Source organism: Vipera berus (assembly GCF_964194415.1).
Source record: "Vipera berus genome assembly, chromosome: 3".
NCBI lineage: Eukaryota > Metazoa > Chordata > Lepidosauria > Squamata > Viperidae > Vipera > Vipera berus.
This window is the reverse complement of record NC_138204.1, coordinates 65,280,443-65,303,121: the sequence shown is the minus strand read 5'-3', so window position 1 is coordinate 65,303,121 and position 22,679 is coordinate 65,280,443. Positions and strand designations below refer to the sequence as shown.

The window sequence follows — 22,679 nt, the reverse complement described above, 5'->3', positions numbered from 1 at the left end:
CACATACAGAGAAAGGGAGTGGAGGTGGAAAAATAAAAATGGGAAAACTTAAATAGTTACTATACATGTTTATCAAGTTACATATTATCACCTTGATAAAGGGTAGTTGGACCTTGACAACGAAATCAGGATTAGAAATACGTTGTAATATTTGAATGTACATATTATCTTTCTGGAGAGACAATATGCAACCTATTTAGCAATGACAAAACAAAAACTAAAAGACTAAAGAAAACATTAAATCATCTACGGTCTTGTATTTATGAAAATATCAAATAACATCCAGTTTAAAGCCAGATTAAACATTAAAAAATAAACCAAGAATGCTTTACTAAGGTAAAAGGTAAAGGTTCCCCCGCACATGCGTGCTAGTCGTTCCCAACTCTAGGTGCCGGTGCTCATCTTCGTTTCAAAGCCGAAGAGCCAGCGCTTGTCCGAGGACGTCTCCGTGGTCATGTGGCCGGCATGACTAGATGCCAAAGGCGCACGGAACGCTGTTACCTTCCCACCGTAGTGGTCCCTATTTTTCTACTTGCATTTTTACGTGCTTTCAAACTGCTAGGTTGGCAGAAGCTGGGACAAGTAACAGGCGCTCACTCTGTTACGCGGCACTCGGGATTCGACCCGCCAAACTGCCGACCTTCTGATCGACAAGCTCAGCGTCCCAACCCACTCAGCCACTGCGTCCCTGCTTTACTAATTATGTTGTAAATAAATACATGACTTGTGGCTGTGTTTTTCATGAATAATTTGTGCTATTGTCACAGTACATTGAATATTAAATTAAATTAAGAAAGATACACTTTACATTAGTACTAAAAATTTAATGATTAAATTATGTTTATTTTAGAAATGAAGCATTTTGTTCAGTGTTAAGAAAAATGAAAGTGTTCAACATGTATTCAAAATACTTGGTAGTTTATTCCAGAAGCACGAAGAGGATATAAACTGAATAATCTTATGCCTCCATAGGATTTGTGCTCAGAGATGCACGCCGGAAACTTCCACTTATTTAAAACCTGATTGTTTTAATCAGGCTTGTATTATATAATATAGTGCAATATAATATAATGTACTGTAATACAATACAATATATAAAGTGTATATACTATAATGACTTATTTAACAGATTTTTTAAAAAATATTTTTGTCAAGAGCATTATTCAAGACTTGAAGAAAAACTTTGAGATAGTGAAACTGGTAACAGGAAGCTTAATAGCTTGCCACAGATTGGCTGCCTCAGTAGCAGGTGCTGGAGGCCTTTCAGGAGCAGCACTGGTGGATGGCCGGTACACCTATCGGGAGGTAAGCAAACAATGGCTTATAAAAACCAAAACCATTGAGAAAAGGCTTAAATACAAACAAGGTCCTTAAAAAGGAAAAATATGAGCACAAAAATGTAATGCAAAAGAATCTCTTCAAAAATACTCACTGCAACTCAAGTGTATTCTTTTTCTCTTTCCAGTACTTAGAGGCACACCTCAAATTTCTGGCATTTTTTCTTCAAGAGGCCACCCTCTATTTAGGATGGAATCGTGCTCGGGAAATCTGGGAATGCCTTGTAACAGGTCAAGATGTTTGTGAGCTAGATCGAGAGGTGAGATCCCGCAAATGGTAGGAAGCAAATCAATGTAAAAATGCAGGGTTGTTCAGAGTGCTTCCTACTGTAGCACCTCTTGATTACCCATATTACTACATCCAATTTTTATTCATTTGTAAGCTCAATTATATTGATGCCCTGCTGAGCTGATTCAAGTTACAAAAATAGAAACAGTATTTTTTTAAAAAAGGAAATACAAGGTAAGCATAAAGCTAATCAAAATAAATATCAATAAATATACCTTACTGGACCTTTATGCATACATGAAACTTTTTTTTTTATTTAAAAAGTTTTACAATACATTTTGACTTTAATCCCCCCTTCCCCCACCCCTATCCCTCTCCCCCACTCCCTCCTCCCCCCCCCCCCCGACTTCCCAGAGCTAAATACAGGGCATAAAATCAAAAAACAAACAAACACCCCTATGTTATCAACAATAAACTATAAATTCTATCTCTCTCTAGCTCATATAAAATGAGTACAAACAATATTAATATTACAAATAAAGTAGAAAAGAAAAAGAGGAAAACAGGAAAAGATCTTTACTCAAAATAAATTTTCTTAATCCCAGTCCTTATTCATATTAATTTAAAAAAAAAAGGAAAGAAAAAAAAACTTTCACCTGCTATTTGCATTCTCCCACCTTTCTCTAATTTCCAAACAAATTCTCAGTTACGCACCAAAAGCGCTTATCTCTGTTAATCTTAATAATCTCCAACCAAACTAAACTATAATCAAAAATAGTTCTTGCATGTATCACGCCAAATGTCTCACAGTTCCAAATCATCCTTAAGTTCAAATAAAAGTTCAGATAAAAAGAGTATATATAAAAAAAAATTTAGGCAATCTCTAAGACAACTTGTTGTTAATTAGGAGCTTACATACCCACTCTTAGTTCAACACATACTTTAAGTCCATAACCCTAATATACTTTTCTAGCAAGCAAATAACATCAATCTTAAATTGTGTAAAATATTAAAAAAAAGAAAAAAAACTTTCTTTCTCCTCTATAATAATTTTACTCCATTGACATTCTAATCTAAAAATTTAATCAGCAATCTTAACGCCCCAAAACCTTTGGAGCACCTCTGTCATGACCCCCAAAACTTCTTTAGACCGCTCTCCTCCTACATCTTCACTGTAAGCACACTTTGAAGATTCCATAACTTTCTGCTGGTCTTGCTCTTGCTCTCGTCTCGCTCTTCTTAGGGCGGCACGCGTCATCTTCTGGCCTCCTGCAGCAACCGATGAGACTGTAGCTTGATCCCCTCCAACACCATTGTCCTCTGTCTGTCTATCTGCAACATCTTGAAACTTTCCCACACCGTATCCTTTTGCAGCTTCCAAAAATGATAGGGGGGTTGCTTTTAACACATTACTATAAAAATCACGTGCCTGAGCCACAGTAACCAAACGATGTCTTTTACCTTTGTGCGTCGCCACCAACCCAACTGGAATCTCCCATCTGAACTTAATATCACGTTTCTTAAGTTCCTGTACTAGAAATGCAAAATCTTTCCTTCTCCTTAGGATCTTCGGAGGGATCTCTTTTAAAACCAAAACTTCTTGCTCAGCCACTACCAAATTAGTATCATAAGCAGCTTGAATGACTTCATCTCTAATTACTCTCTTTGTAAAATAGACCACCACATCTCTGGGTAACTTCCTCTGTCTTGCAATCCATGAATTTACACGAAAAACTTTGTCCATATTTCCCTCAATTTCAGATGCTGACTGGCCCAGTACCCCTTCCAGAGCCTCAGAAATCAGCTGCTTTAAATCTTCTTTACCATTCTCCTTTAAACCCCTAATTCTAATAGCATACTGCATCTGATTATACTGAACAAGGCTCAATTCTTCGTCCATTTTATCCCTTATATTTTCATTTTCTAATACCTTTGCTTCTAATATAGAGTTCTTTTGACTGAGATCCTCCACTTTTATATCCAGCTGTAGCACACATTCAGCTACGGATTCAACCTTAGACAAGATGTCCACCCTCATTGCTCTCAGCTTCTCTTCCATCTTCTTCTCCAATTTCTCCAATTTCTCCTCCAGCTTTTTCAACTTTTCATCCATCATATCAGACATCAGTTGTGCATGCTTTCCAAGAGCGTCTTGTAAATCCTTAAGCGTCAATACCGGGGGAGATGCAGGAGGAAGCAAAGCTTGCAGTGAGGTCTCTTGCACCAGGGAAGACCCCGCATTCCGAAGAGCTTTAGAAGTTTTAGCCGCCATCTTCCCCCACTTTCACTTATTACGCACTTTCACTTTAAAGCTATAAAATCCATTGAGCTAGAGAGTAAAAATAAAGAGTCCACTTCACCTTGACCTCCTGTACCGCTCTGCCTGCATCTTGATAATCAAAAGTATTTCCTTTTGGCAGGGGTGGTTGCTAACGCCTGGCTCTGCTCCAAGAATCCCAGAGCAGAGGCGCTGCGCAGCTCGGAGCAACCCAGGCTTCGGGGGGGCTCATCCTTCAGCCGCCCAAGCTCTCAGCTCAGGCAGCCCCGGAGAGCTCAACCCCTACCTGGGGCCTCACCCCCTCTTCTCCCGAGGAGGGGGCTTCAAATCCATCTAAACAGCTGATCGGCGCTGTTTACGATGGAAAAACACAGCTGCGGAGCGGGCAGCCCGAAAACGGCTGTCTTTCGACGTCGCGTCGCCACCGGAAGTCAAACTTTGAATAATAGGCATTTACTGACTAAATTCTGGCTCATGAAATAAGCAACAATGGATTTGCCTATTCAAGTAAGGAAAGTTAGAAAATTATGTGTTTCTTTTACAGATGTGCTTTGAATGGTTTACAAAAGGACAGCATGACCTTGAAGGTGACGTGCAGCAGCAGCTTTTTAAAGAAAAAATTCTTAAATTGGAGTCCTATGAAATCACTATGAATGGTATGTAAGTATTTTTGTCTTTTGGGATTTCAGAATAATCCTGAAAGTCTGTCAGATACTTTGGGATAAAAGTAGTGAATTTTCTGATGCTGTAAATCGTGTTAGTTTCAAAAACTCCCTAGGGCACGCATCGGCAACCCGCGGCTCCGGAGCCGCATGCGGCTCTTTAAGCCATCTCATGCGGCTCCCAGGCCTCTGCCATTCTGCAAAAAAAGTCCCATTGAGAGAATGGGGCGGCGGAGGTTTGGAGAGCTGATGCCTTTTGGGGCCAAAAGAAATGCAAACGAAGGCAGCAGCTCTCCAAACGGGGCAACGGTGGTTTGGAGAGCTGCGTGCGCAGCTCTCCAAACCTCCTCCACCCCATTTCCAAGGCTGCCGGCTTCGTCCATGTTTGAGGAAGCCAGCAGATCTCCAAACGGCCGGCGGCGGTTTGGAGAGTTGTGCGCACAGCTCTCCAAACCTCATCCTCCCCTTTTGCAGGGCTGCTGGCTTCCTCAAACATGGACGAAGCCGGCAGATCTCCAAATGGGCGGAGGAGCTCCAAACCTCCCGCACCCCGTTTGGAGAGCTGCTCCCTTCCGCGTTTCTTTCAAATGCGGACGAAGGCAGCAACTCTCCAAACGGGGCACCGGAGGTTTGGAGACGTGCGCAGCTCTCCAAACCGCCACCGTCCCGTTTGCAGAGCTTCCGCCTTCGTCCATGTTTGACGGTGGCAGCAGATCTCCAAACGAGCGGCGGCGGTTTGGAGAGCTGCACGCGCAGCTCTCCAAACCTCAACCGTCCTGTTTGCAGAGTTTCCGCCTTCGTCAAACATGATCTCCAAACCGGTGGCAGCGGTTTGGAGGCCCTGGGGGGAGGGGCAGGGTGCTTGGGCGGCTCTGGTGGCGCCCGGGCTGAAAACGGTGCCGCGACCCAGCACCCATCGCCAGGGAGACTCACCGCCGCTGCCGCGCAGGTGCCTCCCAAAGCTGCAAGCTTCGCACAGGAAGCCCAGCGTCCGAGGAAGTGGCAGCGAAAGGGCCACCTCCCTTTCCCCCCACCCGGCTTCAGTTGGGAGTTTTGTGCTCTCGAAGTTGGCGAGGACTTTTCGGGCTAGCTAGCAGAAGAGAAGCCGGGCCCTTCCTCCTCTGGAGCCATGAGCAGGTGTGGGAAGTGGTACAAGCGCGGCCTCGTGAAATTTGCCCGCACCCTCTTCAAACTCGTCACGGGCAGGCTTAGCAAAGGTAAAGGCGAGGAGTGACGTGGGAATGGCAGGCGGCAGAGGGAGGGAGGGAGGGAAAGGAACGAGAAGACCAGCCGACGCCATTTGCCAATCGTTGGGTTTAGGGAGCGGAAGGGTTCCCGGTTCCCTTTGGAGAGGGCGTTTGCTGCGCTTGTGGCGTTTTGCAGGCCGAGAAAGGTGTGCTAACTGTTTGTTGGGTCACTTCTGGGCGATCACGGGGGCCCTGGACGATGTGGGGTTTTACAGCAAAGCCTGGTAGGAAAAGGCTTCATCGGGACACGTTTTCCTGCTTAGGGGGCTTCCAAAGCTACGAATCGCCCTTTCCAGTTTGCAGCAGTAGTGGCAGCAGCTGGAAGGCGGCGTGAAAACCGGTCCGCGAACCTCTTGTTTCCTGGGGGGAAGAGTTGGAGCCTGTTGTTTTACGCATGCGCATGCATGCAGACGCATGCGCACCCTTCTTTGCGGCTCCGAGTTTTTTCTTTTCTGAGGGAACCGGTTCCGAGTGGCTCTTTCACTGTTTTGGGTTACCGGCCCTTGCCCTAGGGGGGTCAAGTAGGTAGGAAGTACTTTCTCATTCCTCCTCTATCTGCCAATCACTCTCTGAATAATAATTTTGAGATCCTGGCATGGATGATGTAGGATGCAGCACTGGAGATGGGAAAGGAGACGTCCAAATTGGTCATTCTCCAGAGGAATGCATTCATATTTTTTTTGTAGGCTCAGTAGCTCTCCCCATTGACCAAGGCCTCCCAATTCTTAAAAGAAGTGTTTCAGGAGGAAAGGTTGAAAACTGATCTCCATTTCCCAGCCCTTTGTCTTTGTAGTTCTCTGAATCCAATCTAGTAAATGGTTTTTGAGGGGAATGGGAGGGAGGTGTAATTAAATCTAAACAATATTGACCTATTGTCAGTTTGCCTGAAAGCAACTGTTTTATATTGCCAATATTTGTGCTATGTATTTAAATAAAAATAGTGGGATTCCTTTACACCGTTCATTTTTAAAAACAGGTTTTGGTTTGTTTAAGACCTTTTTTGAAAATGTGAATCTTTGTGATCATCGATTAAAACGACAAGGAACTCTATTGGTAAGCATCTTTCTATAATCATATACTGTATACCGTTCACGTTACACAGGCAAAAATAGTATAAACGGGGGGGAAAATGATGGCTAGATGCTGGTTCTTTTAAGGTTAGTTGTTTGGATTTGCCCTAAATTTAAATCTAAAACTAAACTATAGGGCAAATCTAAACCCTTAATCCTTTAGGGGTTTACTTTTATGTCAACTCACTTGAATTTTATCAATTCTGTTATTCATCTTGGTATTTATTTTGTATATGTTACAAGAATGCAGTTGACTTATACATAGAGACTTTTAAAATAATAAAAATAGCTTTGCTATATTAATAATCACATTGAACTATAATATAGTCTGGTTTTCTCTTGGAATAAACATAAGTATAAAAGAATAAATTGCAGTTTGTACATTTACTATCATAAAACTGCTAAGCCATTGTTGTAAATTTGCTTATAAAGATAACTGTGATTTTGTACAACATACTACAGGAATGCATGGTGAGTTTTGCTTTATTTGGTTTTCTGTTTAGGTTTTTATCCTGAAGTTTTTAACTTGATCTTTAGAAATACAAGGGAAGAATAGCTAAGAAAGAAATTAAAAGAAAAAGAGATTGGCCAAATATGGATTGCAATATATTAATTTTGCTCATTTGTGAAATTGACTTTGTGTTATTTTTAGTTTCTTCAACAAACTGTTAGTGTGACACATGAACCTACAGCAAATTTAAGGTTTCTATGTTACTATGTTTAAAAGTATTTGTAAATTTGATTATTTTGATGTTCTCTGTAACATATTGTCTGCTCCAAGTACTGACTTTTCTTTGTTTCTGCAGCAAGTAGAAAAACTGGAATTAATAGGAATGGACTTTATTTGGAAAATTGCAATGGAGTCACCAGATGAAGAAATAGCTAATGAAGCTATCCAGTTAATAATAAACTATAGTTACATTAATTTAAATCCACGATTGAAAAAGGTAATAATTCTGAATTTATTTCATGTACAATGTGTAGAGCTGTGTGGTACATAGATGAGGCTAGGGTTTATCTTTTTTCTGTTTTGTTTTTTGTTTGTTTTGTGAGAGGGAGATAGGAGGCTAAAAGCGAAGGATATATTCTGTAGCTTATTTCTGTTTCTAGCATCAGAATGGCAACAGTGGTTAGAATGCAATATTGTAGGCTAACTCTGCTCACAGTCTGGAGTCCGATCCTGACGGGCTCAGGGTTGATTGACCCAGCCTTCCATGTTTTTGAGATTGGTGAAATGAGGGCCCGAGTTGTTGAGTGCAATATGCTGACATTGTAAGCATATTGAAAGAGTGCTGTAAAGTACTAGTACCACTGTATCTAAGTGGTATGGCTAGTTTCAATCACGTAATCAGGGGACTCCTTATACCATATATGAAAAGTTGCTGAGGATATAGGTGGGCAATATACTGCCCACCACTGCTTTAATGTTTTGGAATAAACAAACTTAAAGGAGATTTAGACTTCCTTGATTGTCCCCAAAAAAGGAAAGTTGCAAGAGAAAAGATTTCTTAATTAGCTCTCTATTAATGCCAGTGTTTATTTGAGTTGAGTTAGAAGGAAAATCATAATTAAGGTTTCCTCTTGCAAAGTTTGTTTGTTTTGAGAAAGAAGGCATTGATTACATTGGCGTTTGGCAGATACTTTATTGGTAATTTTCTGGGAATTTGGCTTGGGAGCAAGAGTTTGTTTTGCTGCTTTGATCATTTTCACTAGCTTTTCCCGTGAGCTGACAAACTACAGATGGTTTTGTCTTCTTTACCATGTCATCCAAATCAATGCTTGGAAGATATGCTAAACATATTGTTGATGAAGCCCATCCATAGCTTGTTTGCTGGATTCATAGAGTCAGCAGGAATAACCAGAGAAATATGTACTATTTGTTTATATTGTTGTGTTGCATAAATATGCTCAAAAATACAATGGCTATCCATTAACATTTATAATTTTTTTATTCTTATGATTCTAGGAATTTACTTTGGATGCCATTTCTGGAACAAAATAGAACATTTGAGCCAAAATTTCTAGTAAACTATAAGCAAAATACATATTAACAGGCATTTAGAAATCTGATACGTTCCATAACGCAATGAAATACAATAAACTATTCATTGTCACATCCTAGATATGGGATATGAAGAAAGAAAAAAGTCTGAAAATTGTTTTTCATTGTTACGCTAGCAAATTATTAGGTTAGGCTGGTTTGAATTACATAGGTTTATTAAGCAAATATTTTGCTTTTTCTCAATCTTATGTTTGCATTTAGCAATTTAGATTTTAAATAATGCTGGTTTTTCTATATATATTTAACTGATTGCTCTGTATTATTTTCAGGACTCTGTGTCACTCCATAAGAAATTCATTGCTGATTGTTACTCAAGATTAGAAGTAAGAGTTCACTTTCTAAAATAAATATCTCATCTTTATTTCTTATTTTATTTTATTCTTGTACAATTCTAGAGTCATAATCAAATGCTCCATAAAGTTACTTTCTTGAATATCAATAAATTGAGGAGTTGTAAAAGTGGATTCTGAACAAAATTGTTCTACCTGTTAACTGCAGCTTCAATGAAATATTTATTTCATTAACATCAAATTTTGTGTAGATTTTAATGTAATAATAATAATAATAATAATAATAATAATAAAGTTGGAAGGTACTTTGTACGTCATCTAGTCCAACCCCCAACCTCCTTTTTATTTTCCCAATGTGGCCTCAGTGGTTGCTGTCCTCTTAATAGCCTTCACTTTAGTTCAGCAATAGTGTTTTCCATTTTAGGCAGCTAGTTCAGCTCTTGGTGGCCCAACGCTGACTCATGCTGTTACCAGAGCTACCAAAATGCTGACAGCAACTGCCATGCCCACTGTGGCAACATCAGTACAATCTCCATACAGGTAAGCTTACACTTCACTTTATCTATGTTCCTTGTCAATTCCCAGGACTGCATACAAGAGATTTAGAAATGTCTTGTGGATGCACAAAAGATGCTTGAAGTTCAAAATGTCAATTTCATGTTTCCCGATTTTAAAAAAAAGTGTATTATTTATTTATTTTTATTTATTTTTATTACATTTATATCCCGCCCTTCTCCGAAGACAAGCTTAGCAGTAGCCTTCATTCTATGTATATGCCTGCTTGTTAGGGCTTTCACACACACCCCAAGCGGCATTACTACAAAGTCAGCTTAATTGCCCCCAACAATCTGGGTCCTCATTTTACCTACCTCGGAAGGATGGAAGGCTGAGTCAACCTTGAGTTGACTTGTGGAGTTCTGTCTAAACTTTGAAAAAAAAATACTCTTATGTTTTCCTGAACTGGGGATCACACAGAACGGTTATGATCTGTGCTATTTTCTCAGTTGCTCACCATATGTGAACGGTGGGTTTTGTTTTTTAAAGAATTCAAGGAAGTAGACACTTGGCGATCCAATAGAAGGCACAGATTCCAGTCATGTTTCTAGAACTAGCTGAGGGATGAGGTGACCTTGGAGGTAACAGTTACATACATGATCAAAGTTTAAGAACATTATAGGGCAGAGAAAATGGACACTGCATTTTAAAGTTCTTTCTTACAGAAAGGTTCTAAATAATGTAATCATTTCTGTCTGTGTGTTTTCTTTTGCAGTCAGGTAATGAAATGCCAGAATGATAACTATATGTGTGCAGAACTGTGATTAATAGCATTGTGTGCTGGTTAGTGACTGCAATAATGTCAAGGAAGGAATAGTATTACATTTTCACATCTTATAAACTAAAATCTGTTTAAACTATTACTATTTGCATCTGTGGCAAATAGAGTATGTGAACAAAATAACATTATCAATAGCAGAAAGAGACTTTTACAGCTTTTGGCTTTAAGTTTCTTCCTAATGCTCAAACATCTATGTGAATAAAATAAAATGAATCATTTAGATGGTGCTTCATTGCTATATTCTGTTCTGTGTTAGTATTTGAAGGCAGAAGCCACAAAAGAGTCCTTAACAGTTGTTTTCATTGTTTGCTGTGTAGCTTTTAAAAATAGTTAAAATGGTTAAATTGGGCACACGGCTAAAGTGAGAGGTTTCCTTAATTGGATTGTCCTATTAATTTTGTTGAAAATAGCAATCACATTATATTTAATTATTTGACACCTGCAATATTAATATGTTCTGACGCTTATAAGCATGCTCCTTCTTCGTACATATTTTTATCTTATTAATGTGGATGTCCTACATCATTTTTTCAACTTACTAATGTAATATAATTGTGACCAATATTATTTTGGACTAAAACTCATCCCAGATACAAAAAATACAGAAAACCTGTACTCTTTTCTATTCCTTCTTTTGCTGTGAACTGAGACCGTACATAAAGGAAGAGATAAATATTGTAATTGAATTTTCATGTGTGATACATTTCATTGATTGAAATTAGTCTAGTATATTAAAATAATCGCTTCATGCTCTCCCTTATCACTTGAGGTGAGAGGGCTTTTCTATTCAATGGTAGCCCTCTTTTCTTTTAAAATATAGTTACAGTACTGTTTTTTAGAAATAGTCAAAATCAACTCCTTATTTAATTGCTACTTGGGAGCTAAACACACATGTACACGTACATGCATGTACTTAATACTATTTCATGGTAAGACGTGCTTATATCATGTACCAGAAAACAATTCCAAGATAAGATGATGCCACTTCTCTGAAAATATTTTTCAGAAACTCATTCAAATCTCTGCTATTTATTCAGAGGTCATCCAAATATACAAATATACAATTCAAAATCAGTTCAAATATTGTTTGACAGTTATCTAAACATCTGCTGTTTTAAATCTCTGCTACTCTAGGTCAACAAAACTTGTAATAATTGAGAGATTGCTACTTCTGGCAGAACGCTATGTTATCACAATAGAGGTAAAAGAAAAATGGTTTTGTACAGATATTTTATTTACTAAATGCTTAGTTTGTATCTGGGAATCCTTTGTTTAATTTCTGTTTCTATAATTTGATTCATTCTGCAGCTTAATTCAAATATGTATCCCTTAGTCCAGGGGTAGGCAACCTCGGCTCTTTTATCACTCATGGACTTCAACTCCCAGAATTCCTGAGTCAGCATAGCTGACTCAGGAATTCTGGGAGTTGAAGTCCATGAGTCATAAAAGAGCCGAGGTTGCCTACCCCTGCCTTAGTCCAAGTTTAAGAAATCTTGCAGTGAGAATATACTGGGAGCAGGGAGTATAGCGTGGGGGGCGGGATAAGGACAAATGTGATTAGAAGACAGTTTTAATAGCTGCAGATTCTATACATAATGTCACATTTCCTGTGGGCAGAAAATGCCTGTTGAGAAAATTAAGACAACTGACTCCTGGAGCTATCAACGATAGTTTTCAATTTATCCATTGTCATAACTGTATGTGTCATATTGGTTGGTTGTAGGCCGTTTTATTTAAGAAATAAATTTTCATGAGCTGAAGCTGACTTCATCAGATACATGGAATGACCTGACTAATGTATTTAAATATATTGGATGATGAAAGAAAGGGGGAGGCAGTGGTTATGCTGATAGAAGTTCCTTAGGAAGCAGAATGCAGTTGCCTATCAATTAAAAATGGGGATGTATTAAGAACTTATATTAAGAACTTATTGTGTATGTTCTTCTAAAATAGCTTGAAATCTCTTGATGCATACATGTATGTTCCTGTGTTTCCTACTCAGTTGTTTTAGCAAAGTTTCTTTGTTCCAAATTCCACTTTGAGCTCCGTGAGGGAATGTCTTGGAAGGTTAAAATGCTACTGTTAACTTGATTTTGTTTTGAGTCCTGATGAAAAAGCTAGTGTCCATTAATTCTTTTCTGCAAGGGCTGACCTGTTTGTCTTATGTAGAATCCAGACAGCTTTGCTGGCAGATGATGACATATTTCACATTAGAAGACATGTGCAAGCTATTCTAACTTGGTGTGTAAAGCTTTTTGTGTAATGGTAAACATTAATGTAAATGTGGAGTAGACAACTGGGCTTGCTGCAAGGTATGGTTCCCGTGCTGGTATTGTTGTCCTGGTAAGAATCTTCTTCAGGTTGGGTATGCAAGTATAGGCTTGCCACCCAAACCTATGAAAGTATAACATCATGGTCCAGTAGGGGCTGCAGATTATTATTGGTGTGTTTGAGTAGTTGAACTGTGAATAACAACCCAGCATATTCTGCTGTTTTGCCTCTGTAGCTAGTAATTTAATAGGATCTCCCCTGGGGATTGGTCTGTGTTGATCTGCACACTGAGCTCATTGTGTGCGTAGTTCAGCCTGGTTTGTTTTTGCCAGTTGAGTATCACTGCGTATAGTGACAGTGTTAATGCAATTATAATGGAGAGCCTGGCTATAAATTTAGGGTTGATTTGTTGGAATGTTCTGGATTGAAGGAGGATGTTTCCTTTGTAATTGCATGTGGTCGTAAATGAGCCCAGTGGATTGTTGACCCTGCATGCTGCTGAAGTGGTGTGAATAATATACAGTGGTGCTTAAAAGTTTATGAATCCTTTTGAATTTTCATTATTTTGCTTAAAATATGACCTATGAAGTGATTTCTATACAAGTAGCATAACTAGATAAAGAGAAACTGAGTCAAAACTTATTCATTTATTTATTGAGGAAAATGATCCAAAGATAGATATTATTATATTTTTATTTTCCTTCCCTCTATAGGATCTTTACTCTGTTCCTCGAACTATTCTACCTCACGGTGCTTCCTTTCATGGACATCTTTTAACTCTCAATGTAACATATGAGTCTACCAAAGATACATTTACAGTAGAGGTATGTAATTTTATCGTGTGGTAATATTTCTAGGATTGCAGAATTTCCTAATTGAAAAAAGATTGATAGGAGACATAATATGTAATACGCTGAAAAACATGAGAACTTGAGAGACAGCATGGAGCATATTAATATGCAGTTATTCTTTTCATATGCTAATGGCATATGCTTAGTCAGTTAAGAGTATGAATGACAAAAATATTTTTATTTTTATAGGCTCATAGCAATGAAACCATCGGAAGTGTCAGATGGAAAATAGCAAAATTATTGAATGCCCCTGTGGACAGTATTCAAATCTTTGCCAACGATAGCTTGGTATGTTAATTGCTTGTAAGTATATTTCAAGTTGTAATGTCTGCTAAATCTAAGGATGTTTTTTTTTAATTATTTCAGTTAACAGTGAATAAAGATCAGAAGCTGCTTCATCAGCTAGGTTTCTCTGATGAACAAACACTTACTGTAAAAACATTGGGAAGTGGAACTCCATCAGCAAGTTCTGCCGATTCATCCAGCAGCAGTAGCAATGTCTTCAGTTCATCATATGCAATGGAACAGGTAAAACACGAAAGGCTGAAATGTGGATGTCATATTTTTCATTAAATTGACATGTTACTGTCAGTCAGAGTTAGGTTTATGTCTATAACAACAATAACAACTTTATTGTCACTTTGAATGTACACCAATCAGCATAGATCAAAATGAAATTTCGTTGCATACAGCTCTCAAAGGGCCACCACCTCCGATATACACTCCTTGTTCGTGGCTTCCAGTTGAAGTTTCAGATCGTCCATTTTAATCTCTAGGGAGTGGACGATGGCAAAGAGGACAGATGGAAACAGAGCTCCGTGCGGATTAGCCCTGAAATTAGATTGTATTCCTGCACGACAACCTCGCCTCCTTTCCTTTTTCTGATGCTGACTCTTCCATCGTTTCCTTAAAGAGGCATCCAAGTCATGGCTGTCCCAAAGGTGCTTTCAAAAAGGCAACTGTACTTTCTTGATTTTTCTTGAAGTTTCTTCAGTTGGTGGGAAATCCATGAAGAAGTAAAGCATCTTCAGGAAAAATCAAGAAAGTCCAGTTGCCTTTTTGAAAGCACCTTTCAGATAAGAGTTACATTCTAAGTGAAGAGAGAGATAGCGTCTTCTATTTCTCCTTTTCTAGCATTGTTTTTTATGCAGATACCGAATTTTTATTAAACTGGTTTTCTAAAATGAATTCTGCTCACCCATGATTTGCTCCCTAATATTGTTCTCTCTATCCAAATACAGAATATATTGATTAACTGATTACGTAGAATATTTTCATAATACATGCATTTGGGCAACTTAGTCCTTTGTTTCCTGGTATATCCCAAGTTGCTCATGAAGCTTAAAAAATATCTAAAAAGGTGGTGAGAGCTGCTGTTCTGAAAGTGAGATGAACTTAAAATGGAAAGCCTGTTTTCCATTTTAATTAAGAACCTTGGCAAAGCCAGCGTGAAAGATTGCCACCTTACTGTTGTTTTAATTTCTATTCGTTTCTTTGCTTCAACAAAGTTTTACTAGAATTTCAGAAACAAATGCATCCAAATTGTTTGAAATAATGCCAACCGTAAATAACAAGGGGAAGAAATGGGAAAACAGAAGCTATCCCTAAATTAGTTCAAGAGAAATACTTCATCCCAGAACTCAGAGAATTCAGAATTCAGAAATGTAATGTTCTACTAAAGTTCTGTCATTTTCACTAAAAAAAACCAACCCAGTATTGACAGTTGCCCTGATTTCTTTGCAGATTCATATTAAGGATTTGATTTGAGGAGATAGCCGGAAGCTGATGTAAAAAGTCTTATGCTAGGAAAGGAAGGAAGGATATGTCTTTAGGCCAAGTTTTAAATGTATGCAGCTGTGCTTAAAAATAAGATTGTTTAAAAGAGATGAAAGAACTCATAATATATTCTTTAATCCTCAGGAAAAATCTCTTCCTGGTGTAGTAATGGCCCTTGTATACAATGTATTTGATATGCTTTACCAGCTTGCTAACCTGGAAGAGCCGAGGTAAGTTGAGCATTGTTAATCTAGTGTGGAAATGCTGTGGCTGCAGAGTTTAAAGATCCATATTCTTTAAAAGCATGTGCAAATACACACAGACTGTCCTCTAGTAGAAACCTAAGTGCATCGTATGGGTTTTTTTTCAAATTCTTCAGGATCACTTTGAGAGTTCGGAGGCTTCTTTTATTGATTCCTACAGATCCAGCTATTCAGGAAGCTCTTGATCAATTAGACTCACTCGGACGAAAGGTACCAGTTGCCAACCAGAATGATAAAAACTAATAATAATCAAGTTTTATTTGCTTCTCACCTTTTATACTGAAATTAATGAAAAGAAAACTAGAATGATATTAATTGACTGTAATGGTTTCACTGAAATAAGTTGAAGCGATGCAGTCTATTAGTTCTTATGGGATAAAATGTAAATTGTCACTGGCTACATTAAAATGGTCTCTGAGAGTTTGGATAAAATGGAATATTGATTTTGTAAAGTGGGTATTCCCTTTGCTCAATACGAGTACTCTATTTCTAGAGATTCATACTGCGTGTCTAATGTGTTTACTGCTCCTGGGACTGGAAAATAGTGCAGGGTTGGCATAGCTGTGCATTAGCTGGCAGGCCTCCCCTAAAGATACAGCAGAATTTATTATCTTTAATGTATGTGTGTTTAAGTTACATGCTCATTTAATATAATCTTAATACTCCTGGCTGAACTGCCTTCATAAGCCAGCAGCCAACAGGCACTGAATCCTAAATATATTCCATATGCAGTTTAATCTGAGACAGGAAAGGTATCCTTAGGCAAAGCTTATTTTGGGGGAGGAAAGCAGATTACAGGATAGTCTATAGGTAATTAGTTTGGGGGCTCTGAAAAATCAATATATTTTGTTTAAAATGTAATGAATGTTTTAGAAATTTTGTTAGGGCTCATAAGTGTTGCACGTAAGATTGTCTTAAACTCTGAGGGTTATTTATCATAATTTCACAGAGACCATGTATAAGAATAGCCTTCTACTCACTTTCTCTGTGCTTCTTTTTCTCTTAGAAAACACTGCTGTCTGAAACAAATTCTCAGTCTTCAAAATCTCCTTCTCTGTCTGCAAAGCACCAACACCAGCCTAGTGCGGCTTCAATACTTGAAAGTCTTTTCAGGTCTTTTGCTCCAGGAATGTCTACCTTTAGAGTGCTTTATAATCTTGAGGTAAGAATGAAATTGTGGCTACAGAAAGGCCAAAGTCAGAATTACAATACATGCTTTTGCCTATATGTACAGTTCCCATTACCTTCATGTAAGGCTAGAACAGTTTTCTGTCTTAAAAAAAAACAACTATGGGGAACTGTCAGTCAATAGAAGAGGTACTGAGTTAACTGGAGCAATGCTTACTTCCTAGGAGACTTCTTAATACTATAAAATATATTTATTCAATGCTTTTGTTATGATCTCCATAACAAAATTTAATAGAGCTGCAATTATTCTCATTATCTATAGCAATTAAGGTAGTTATAGTAAGTCTGGTTACTGTAATGCAATATGGATCAATCAATTATTTTAAAAAGAAACTTTTCATAAAAGAGGAGTAAACAACATAATGTAACTTAAATCCACTGCTTTGAGCTATAATTTTTCACAATACCTTATCTCTGGACCGGCTGCCTAAAATGAATAAGAATTTATGTCCAGCAATTTCGGAAAGGCACCAAGTTGCTTATTTTATACTAGCGCCATATTTTTTGTTTAGATTATCTTTTTTACAGTCCCCTTAGAGATTCTATAATCCAATAACTCTTTATTGTTTACCTTGCATTGATGATACATATCAGTCATCATTTTGTAATTCTGTTCTTCCATTATATTTATGTACTATAAGTATCAAAATATCTCCTTGAAATGGGTGTTTCGTACTGTTAAACAATACCTTAAAAAGCTTTGTTAATGTTCATGAAGTTATATTATTACTTGTATTGATTCACTTCCCACTTACCATTATAACTGGTGAATGGGAAGTGGATCAAATGGACCCTTTGAATTCAGATGATTTTTTTTTAAAGTATAATATTCTGAATAATATTCAATAGTAGATATTGTTGCCTGTTGCCAAACAGGAAATCATGCAAACTATTTGGTGAGAAAGGTTTAATTGCGTGTTTCTAAAATTATGAATATTTTTAGGTATTGAGTTCCAAGCTAATGCCTACAGCAGATGATGAAATGGCAAGAAATTGTGCCAAATCATTTTGTGAAAACTTCCTTAGAGCGGGAGGCCTGAGGTTGGTTTTTAAATATTTCAATCAGCTGAAGAGTTATCTAAGGTCAAACTGTTGAATGTTTACAAGTCAGTTGAAATTAAATGTTGTAACTTAGTTTCTATAGCATTCATGTTTGAGCAAGTGTTCCGAATATTACAGGAAGATAAGTTACTTTGTCTTACTAATTAATCTGTTTATATACAATTCTTAACTTTCTAAGTAGCTTTCAAACTTACATACATGGTAGTGATCAATTTTACTGAAAGTATTTGTTCTTTCCTTCCACTTATTTATTTATTATTATTATTATTTATTTTATTGATGGGATTTATATCCCGCCCTATCTCCCGAAGGACTCAGGGCGGCTAACAGCAAAACATATAATAAGTACAGAGATCAAGATAGAAATAAAATTGAGAACATCTGTGCAATAAATTAAATTAGAGAATTTAAGAGATAAATTAAAATACTAAATATAAATTAAATAAAATGCCTGTCAGTCTAGGTCGGCCTGGTGGAACAGGAGTGTTTTGAGGCCGCGGCGAAAGGATTGGAGGTTTTGGGCCATCCGAAGCTCAGGGGGGAGCTGATTCCATAGGGCTGGCGCTCCCACAGAGAAGGCCCTCCCCCTGGGGGTCGCCAGTCGACATTGCCTAGCTGACGGTACCCTGAGGAGGCCTTCTCTGTGTGAGCGTACTGGACGATGGGAATTTGTTCCCGGCAGCAGATGGTCCTGCAAGTATCCCGGACCTAAGCCATGTAGGGCTTTAAAGGTAAGTACCAGCACCTTAAATCTCACCTGGAGGGCAACTGGTAGCCAATGCAGCTCACGCAGGAGTGGTGTAATATGGGAGTATCGGGGAGCTCCCATCACAACCCGTGCAGCTGCATTCTGCACCAGCTGAAGCCTCCGGGTGGTCTTCAAGGGCAGCCCCATGTAGAGAGCATTACAGTAATCAATACGGGAGGTAACGAGTGCGTGGGTGACTGTACGTAGGGCATCTCGGTCCAAAAAGGGGCGCAACTGGTATATAAGACGAATCTGTGCAAATGCCCCCCTAGCCACGGCTCCAATCTGATCTTCAAAACTGAGTCGTGAATCTAGGAGGACGCCCAGATTGCGTGCTCTATCAATGGGAGGTAACATCTCTCCTCCAATAGTCAGAGATGGAACATTTTGGACTAAACGAGATGACGGTATGTACAGCCACTCAGTCTTGGCCGGGTTAAGTCGAAGCCTGTTTTCTCCCATCCAAATCTGTACCGCTTCCAGGCAACGGGACATCACATCTAGGGCATCACTGGGTTGATTCGGGGTGGAGATGAATAGCTGGGTATCATCAGCATATTGATGATATTTCACCCCGAAGCTACGGATGATCTCTCCCAGCGGCTTCATATAGATGTTGAACAGGAGGGGCGAGAGCACCGAACCCTGAGGCACTCCACACTTAAGAGGCCTAGGGCTTGACCTCTGCCCTCCTGCCAACACCGTCTGCGAACGGTCCGAGAGGTAGGAGGAGAACCACCGCAAAACGGTGCCTCCCACTCCCAGCCCCTCAAGACGACGCAGTAAGATACCATGGTCGATGGTATCAAAAGCTGCTGATAGATCTAATAGGACCAGGACAGAGGAATAACCTCTATCTCGGGCCCGCCAGAGATCATTCACCAGCGCGACCAATGCCGTCTCCGTGCTGTGCCCGGGTCTGAAACCCGATTGGTACGGATCTAGATATTCAGCTTCCTCCAGGTTCAAAGGGAGCTGTCGTGCCACCACGCTCTCAACGACCTTCGCAAGGAAGCGAAGGTTGGAGACAGGACAAGACTTACCGGTCTTCTGTAAATAACCTGTCTATAGAGGTACTAACTTAACAGGGACACGGTGGCTCAGTGGGTTAGGACGCTGAGCTTGTCGATCAGAAGGTCGGCAATTTAGCGGGTCGAATCCCAAGTGCCGCGTAACAGAGTGAGCACCTGTTACTCGTCCCAGCTTCTGCCAACCTAGCAGTTCGAAAGCACGTAAAAATGCAAGTAGAAAAATAGGGACCACTATGGTGGGAAGGTAACAGCCTTCCGTGCGCCTTTGACGTCTAGTCATGCCGGCCACATGACCACGGAGACGTCCTCGGACAAGCGCTGGCTCTTCGGCTTTGAAACGGAGATGAGCACCGGCCCTAGAGTCGGAAACGACTAGCACGCATGTGCGGGGGAACCTTTACCTTTACCTTTTAGAGGTACTAACTACAATTGACTCTCAGTCTTTAATTTGGTCCTAAGCTCTGCATAACTGTAATGAGGCTGATTTCAGAAAACAAGTCCCATTGCAAGAAAGAAAATGAAGTTGTTATTTAAAGAATTGTGTGATAAATGGGTTTTGTTTTCCAAAAAATAGTTTTGCACAAAATAAAACTGCTGAAATGTGACAGGTATCAAGGTCTCTAAGGAAACCATACTAACATTGATCATATTCCTGTATATATTTGGTTGGTTGACCAGTACTCTGGGTTGTAAAACTATATGGATTAGGCAGGGAAGCCAGTGAAGATTTTCAGTCATTCAGGTAGAGTTGTCTGGACATTGAGCCATGGCAACTGGACTTCTTTTTTTCTTGGTTTTGAAACATTTCACTGCTTATCCAAATAGACTGAAGAAACTACTTGGATAAGCAGTGAAACGTTTCAAACCAAAAAGAAAAGAAGTCCAGTTGCCAGGACTCAACTTTCAGACATTAGACAGAAATGTTAACTACTGCGTCTCATACAGCAACTGAAGTGCCAGTGACTCAGCCATGGTTCAGGGAAAGGAGAGGAAGGAAAGAATATTATTTTCTGTATACCAAAAAGTGGAATTTTAGATCATTGGAAATAGAACATTTGGGACAGTAACATAAAGTTAATTCTGTCATAGTAGTGTAGTGATGACGTGAATCATTTGCCAGACTTATGTTTGTAAGAATCGGTGTAATTATTCATGCTGTTAAACAAGCAAAGTTCAGTTTTGATACTTCATTGCAGACATGTCAAATTCGTGACGTCGCGCAACGTATTGGGACGGTTTTGCCATTGCCGGCAATGGGGTGGGCGCGGCTTCTGCATGACACATCCGGCCTGCGGACCGGCAGTTTGACACCCCTGATCGAAAGAAAACTAATGGTTTTATTTTCTAGTTTGGTAGTGAATGTCATGCAGAGAGATTCCATCCCCTCAGAAGTGGACTATGAAACCAGACAAGGAGTATATTCCATCTGTTTGCAGCTAGCAAGGTCTGTGTTTGATTTGCTCAGAAATATGTAATATACTGAATAGTTTGATCTTAATGTAGTCAATGCTATTCGTGGTTCAAATGGCACATTTTTATGTTTAGGTTTTTGCTCGTTGGGCAAACAATGCCAACTTTATTAGATGAAGATGTGGCTAAATATGGAGTGGAAACGCTTTCTTCCCGCCCCTTCCGTAATATGACTCGGCAAACTACGAGGCAGATGTCAATCTGTGGAACTCCAGAGAAGTCTTCATATCGGCAACTGTCTGTTTCGGACAGGTCCTCCATTAGAGTAGAGGAGATAATTCCTGCTGCACGAGTCGCAATACAAGTAAGTAATTTATTTATTTAGTTTATTTAGTTACATTTATATACCGCCCTATTCCCTGAGGACTCAGGGCGGTTTACAGGAAATTAAAAAATCCACCATACAAAAGTCACGACAGCCATACTAAAATAAAAGACTATATAGATATAGATATTTGTATAGAATGTTGATAGACTGATCACAACAACAACCCTCTGATTTGTGGTTACTTGAAGTGTCGCCTTACCTTCGCTTAGTTATTTCAAGCAAGCAAGAAATTTCTTTTTCTTTACAGACCATGGATGCTAGTGACTTCACATCTACAGTTGCTTGTTTCATGCGACTCTCATGGGCGGCTGCTGCAGGACGCCTTGATCTGGTGGGGAGCAGCCAGCCAATAAAAGAAAGCAACACTTTGTTTCCTGTTGGGATTCGTAATCGGCTTAGCAGCTCAGGTACTGCATTAGTTTAATTTAATTGAAAAAGCAGAGAGTTTGTTCTCTGTGAGACATTTGATTCTACCGGTAGCTAATTCAGTCCAAACCTGAAAGCATTGTAAGACTGAAAAGGAAGGTGCTTTTATATCAGAGGTCCCCAGCCTTGACCACTTTATGACTTGTGGACTTCAAGTCCCAGAATTCCTCAACCAGCCAGGGCTGGCTGAGGAATTCTGGGAGTTGAAGTCCACAAGTCATAAAGTGGCCAAGGTTGGGACCACTGTTTTATATGATCTCTCTTTTTAATCTATTGCAGGAAGCAATTGCAGTTCAGGAAGTGAAGGGGAGCCAACCACTCTACATGCTGGAATCTGTGTAAGGCAGCATTCAGTATCCACCAAAGATGCACTGATTGCTGGAGAAGCTTTGTCTCTCTTGGTCACATGTCTGCAACTTCGTAGCCAACAACTAGGTAGGCTTGTGGGAGCCTGTTACATTTTTATATTTAATGTCAATTCCATTAATCATTGTGCTACATAAAGTGGGTCCTGTTACATTGTGAAGATTCAGTCCAACCTTCCCAAATTTTGCCATTCACGCTTTCCTCATTTCTAGTAATCCTTGCATTTTGCTGTGAGAACATGTACCTGCTCAGAGTCTTGAGAGTTGGTCAGCACATACAATAAAAATGCTACCTATAGGTGGTCCTCGACTTACGACTGCAGTTGAGCCTCAAATTTCTGTTGCTGAGACAGTTGTTAAGTGAACTTTGTCTCATTTTACAACCTTTC

General features: G+C 39.3%; 1 protein-coding gene across 4 annotated transcripts in view; it reads left to right on the top strand.

The window, feature by feature from the left end:
* USP24 (ubiquitin specific peptidase 24) overlaps positions 1-22,679 on the top strand; it is a 97,917-nt gene that overhangs the window by 36,566 nt on the left and 38,672 nt on the right. For all 4 annotated transcript variants that reach the window (XM_081322892.1, XM_081322894.1, XM_081322891.1 and 1 more), the window contains 19 exons: positions 1,156-1,305; positions 1,466-1,597; positions 4,389-4,500; positions 6,730-6,806; positions 7,630-7,770; positions 9,155-9,208; positions 9,600-9,715; positions 11,646-11,712; positions 13,496-13,606; positions 13,823-13,921; positions 14,000-14,161; positions 15,554-15,639; positions 15,789-15,882; positions 16,679-16,834; positions 17,804-17,901; positions 21,050-21,145; positions 21,247-21,475; positions 21,747-21,906; positions 22,205-22,360. In XM_081322892.1, the coding sequence (XP_081179018.1) occupies positions 1,156-1,305; positions 1,466-1,597; positions 4,389-4,500; positions 6,730-6,806; positions 7,630-7,770; positions 9,155-9,208; positions 9,600-9,715; positions 11,646-11,712; positions 13,496-13,606; positions 13,823-13,921; positions 14,000-14,161; positions 15,554-15,639; positions 15,789-15,882; positions 16,679-16,834; positions 17,804-17,901; positions 21,050-21,145; positions 21,247-21,475; positions 21,747-21,906; positions 22,205-22,360 (2,296 nt within the window). The remainder of the gene's footprint in view (positions 1-1,155; positions 1,306-1,465; positions 1,598-4,388; positions 4,501-6,729; positions 6,807-7,629; positions 7,771-9,154; positions 9,209-9,599; positions 9,716-11,645; positions 11,713-13,495; positions 13,607-13,822; positions 13,922-13,999; positions 14,162-15,553; positions 15,640-15,788; positions 15,883-16,678; positions 16,835-17,803; positions 17,902-21,049; positions 21,146-21,246; positions 21,476-21,746; positions 21,907-22,204; positions 22,361-22,679) is intronic.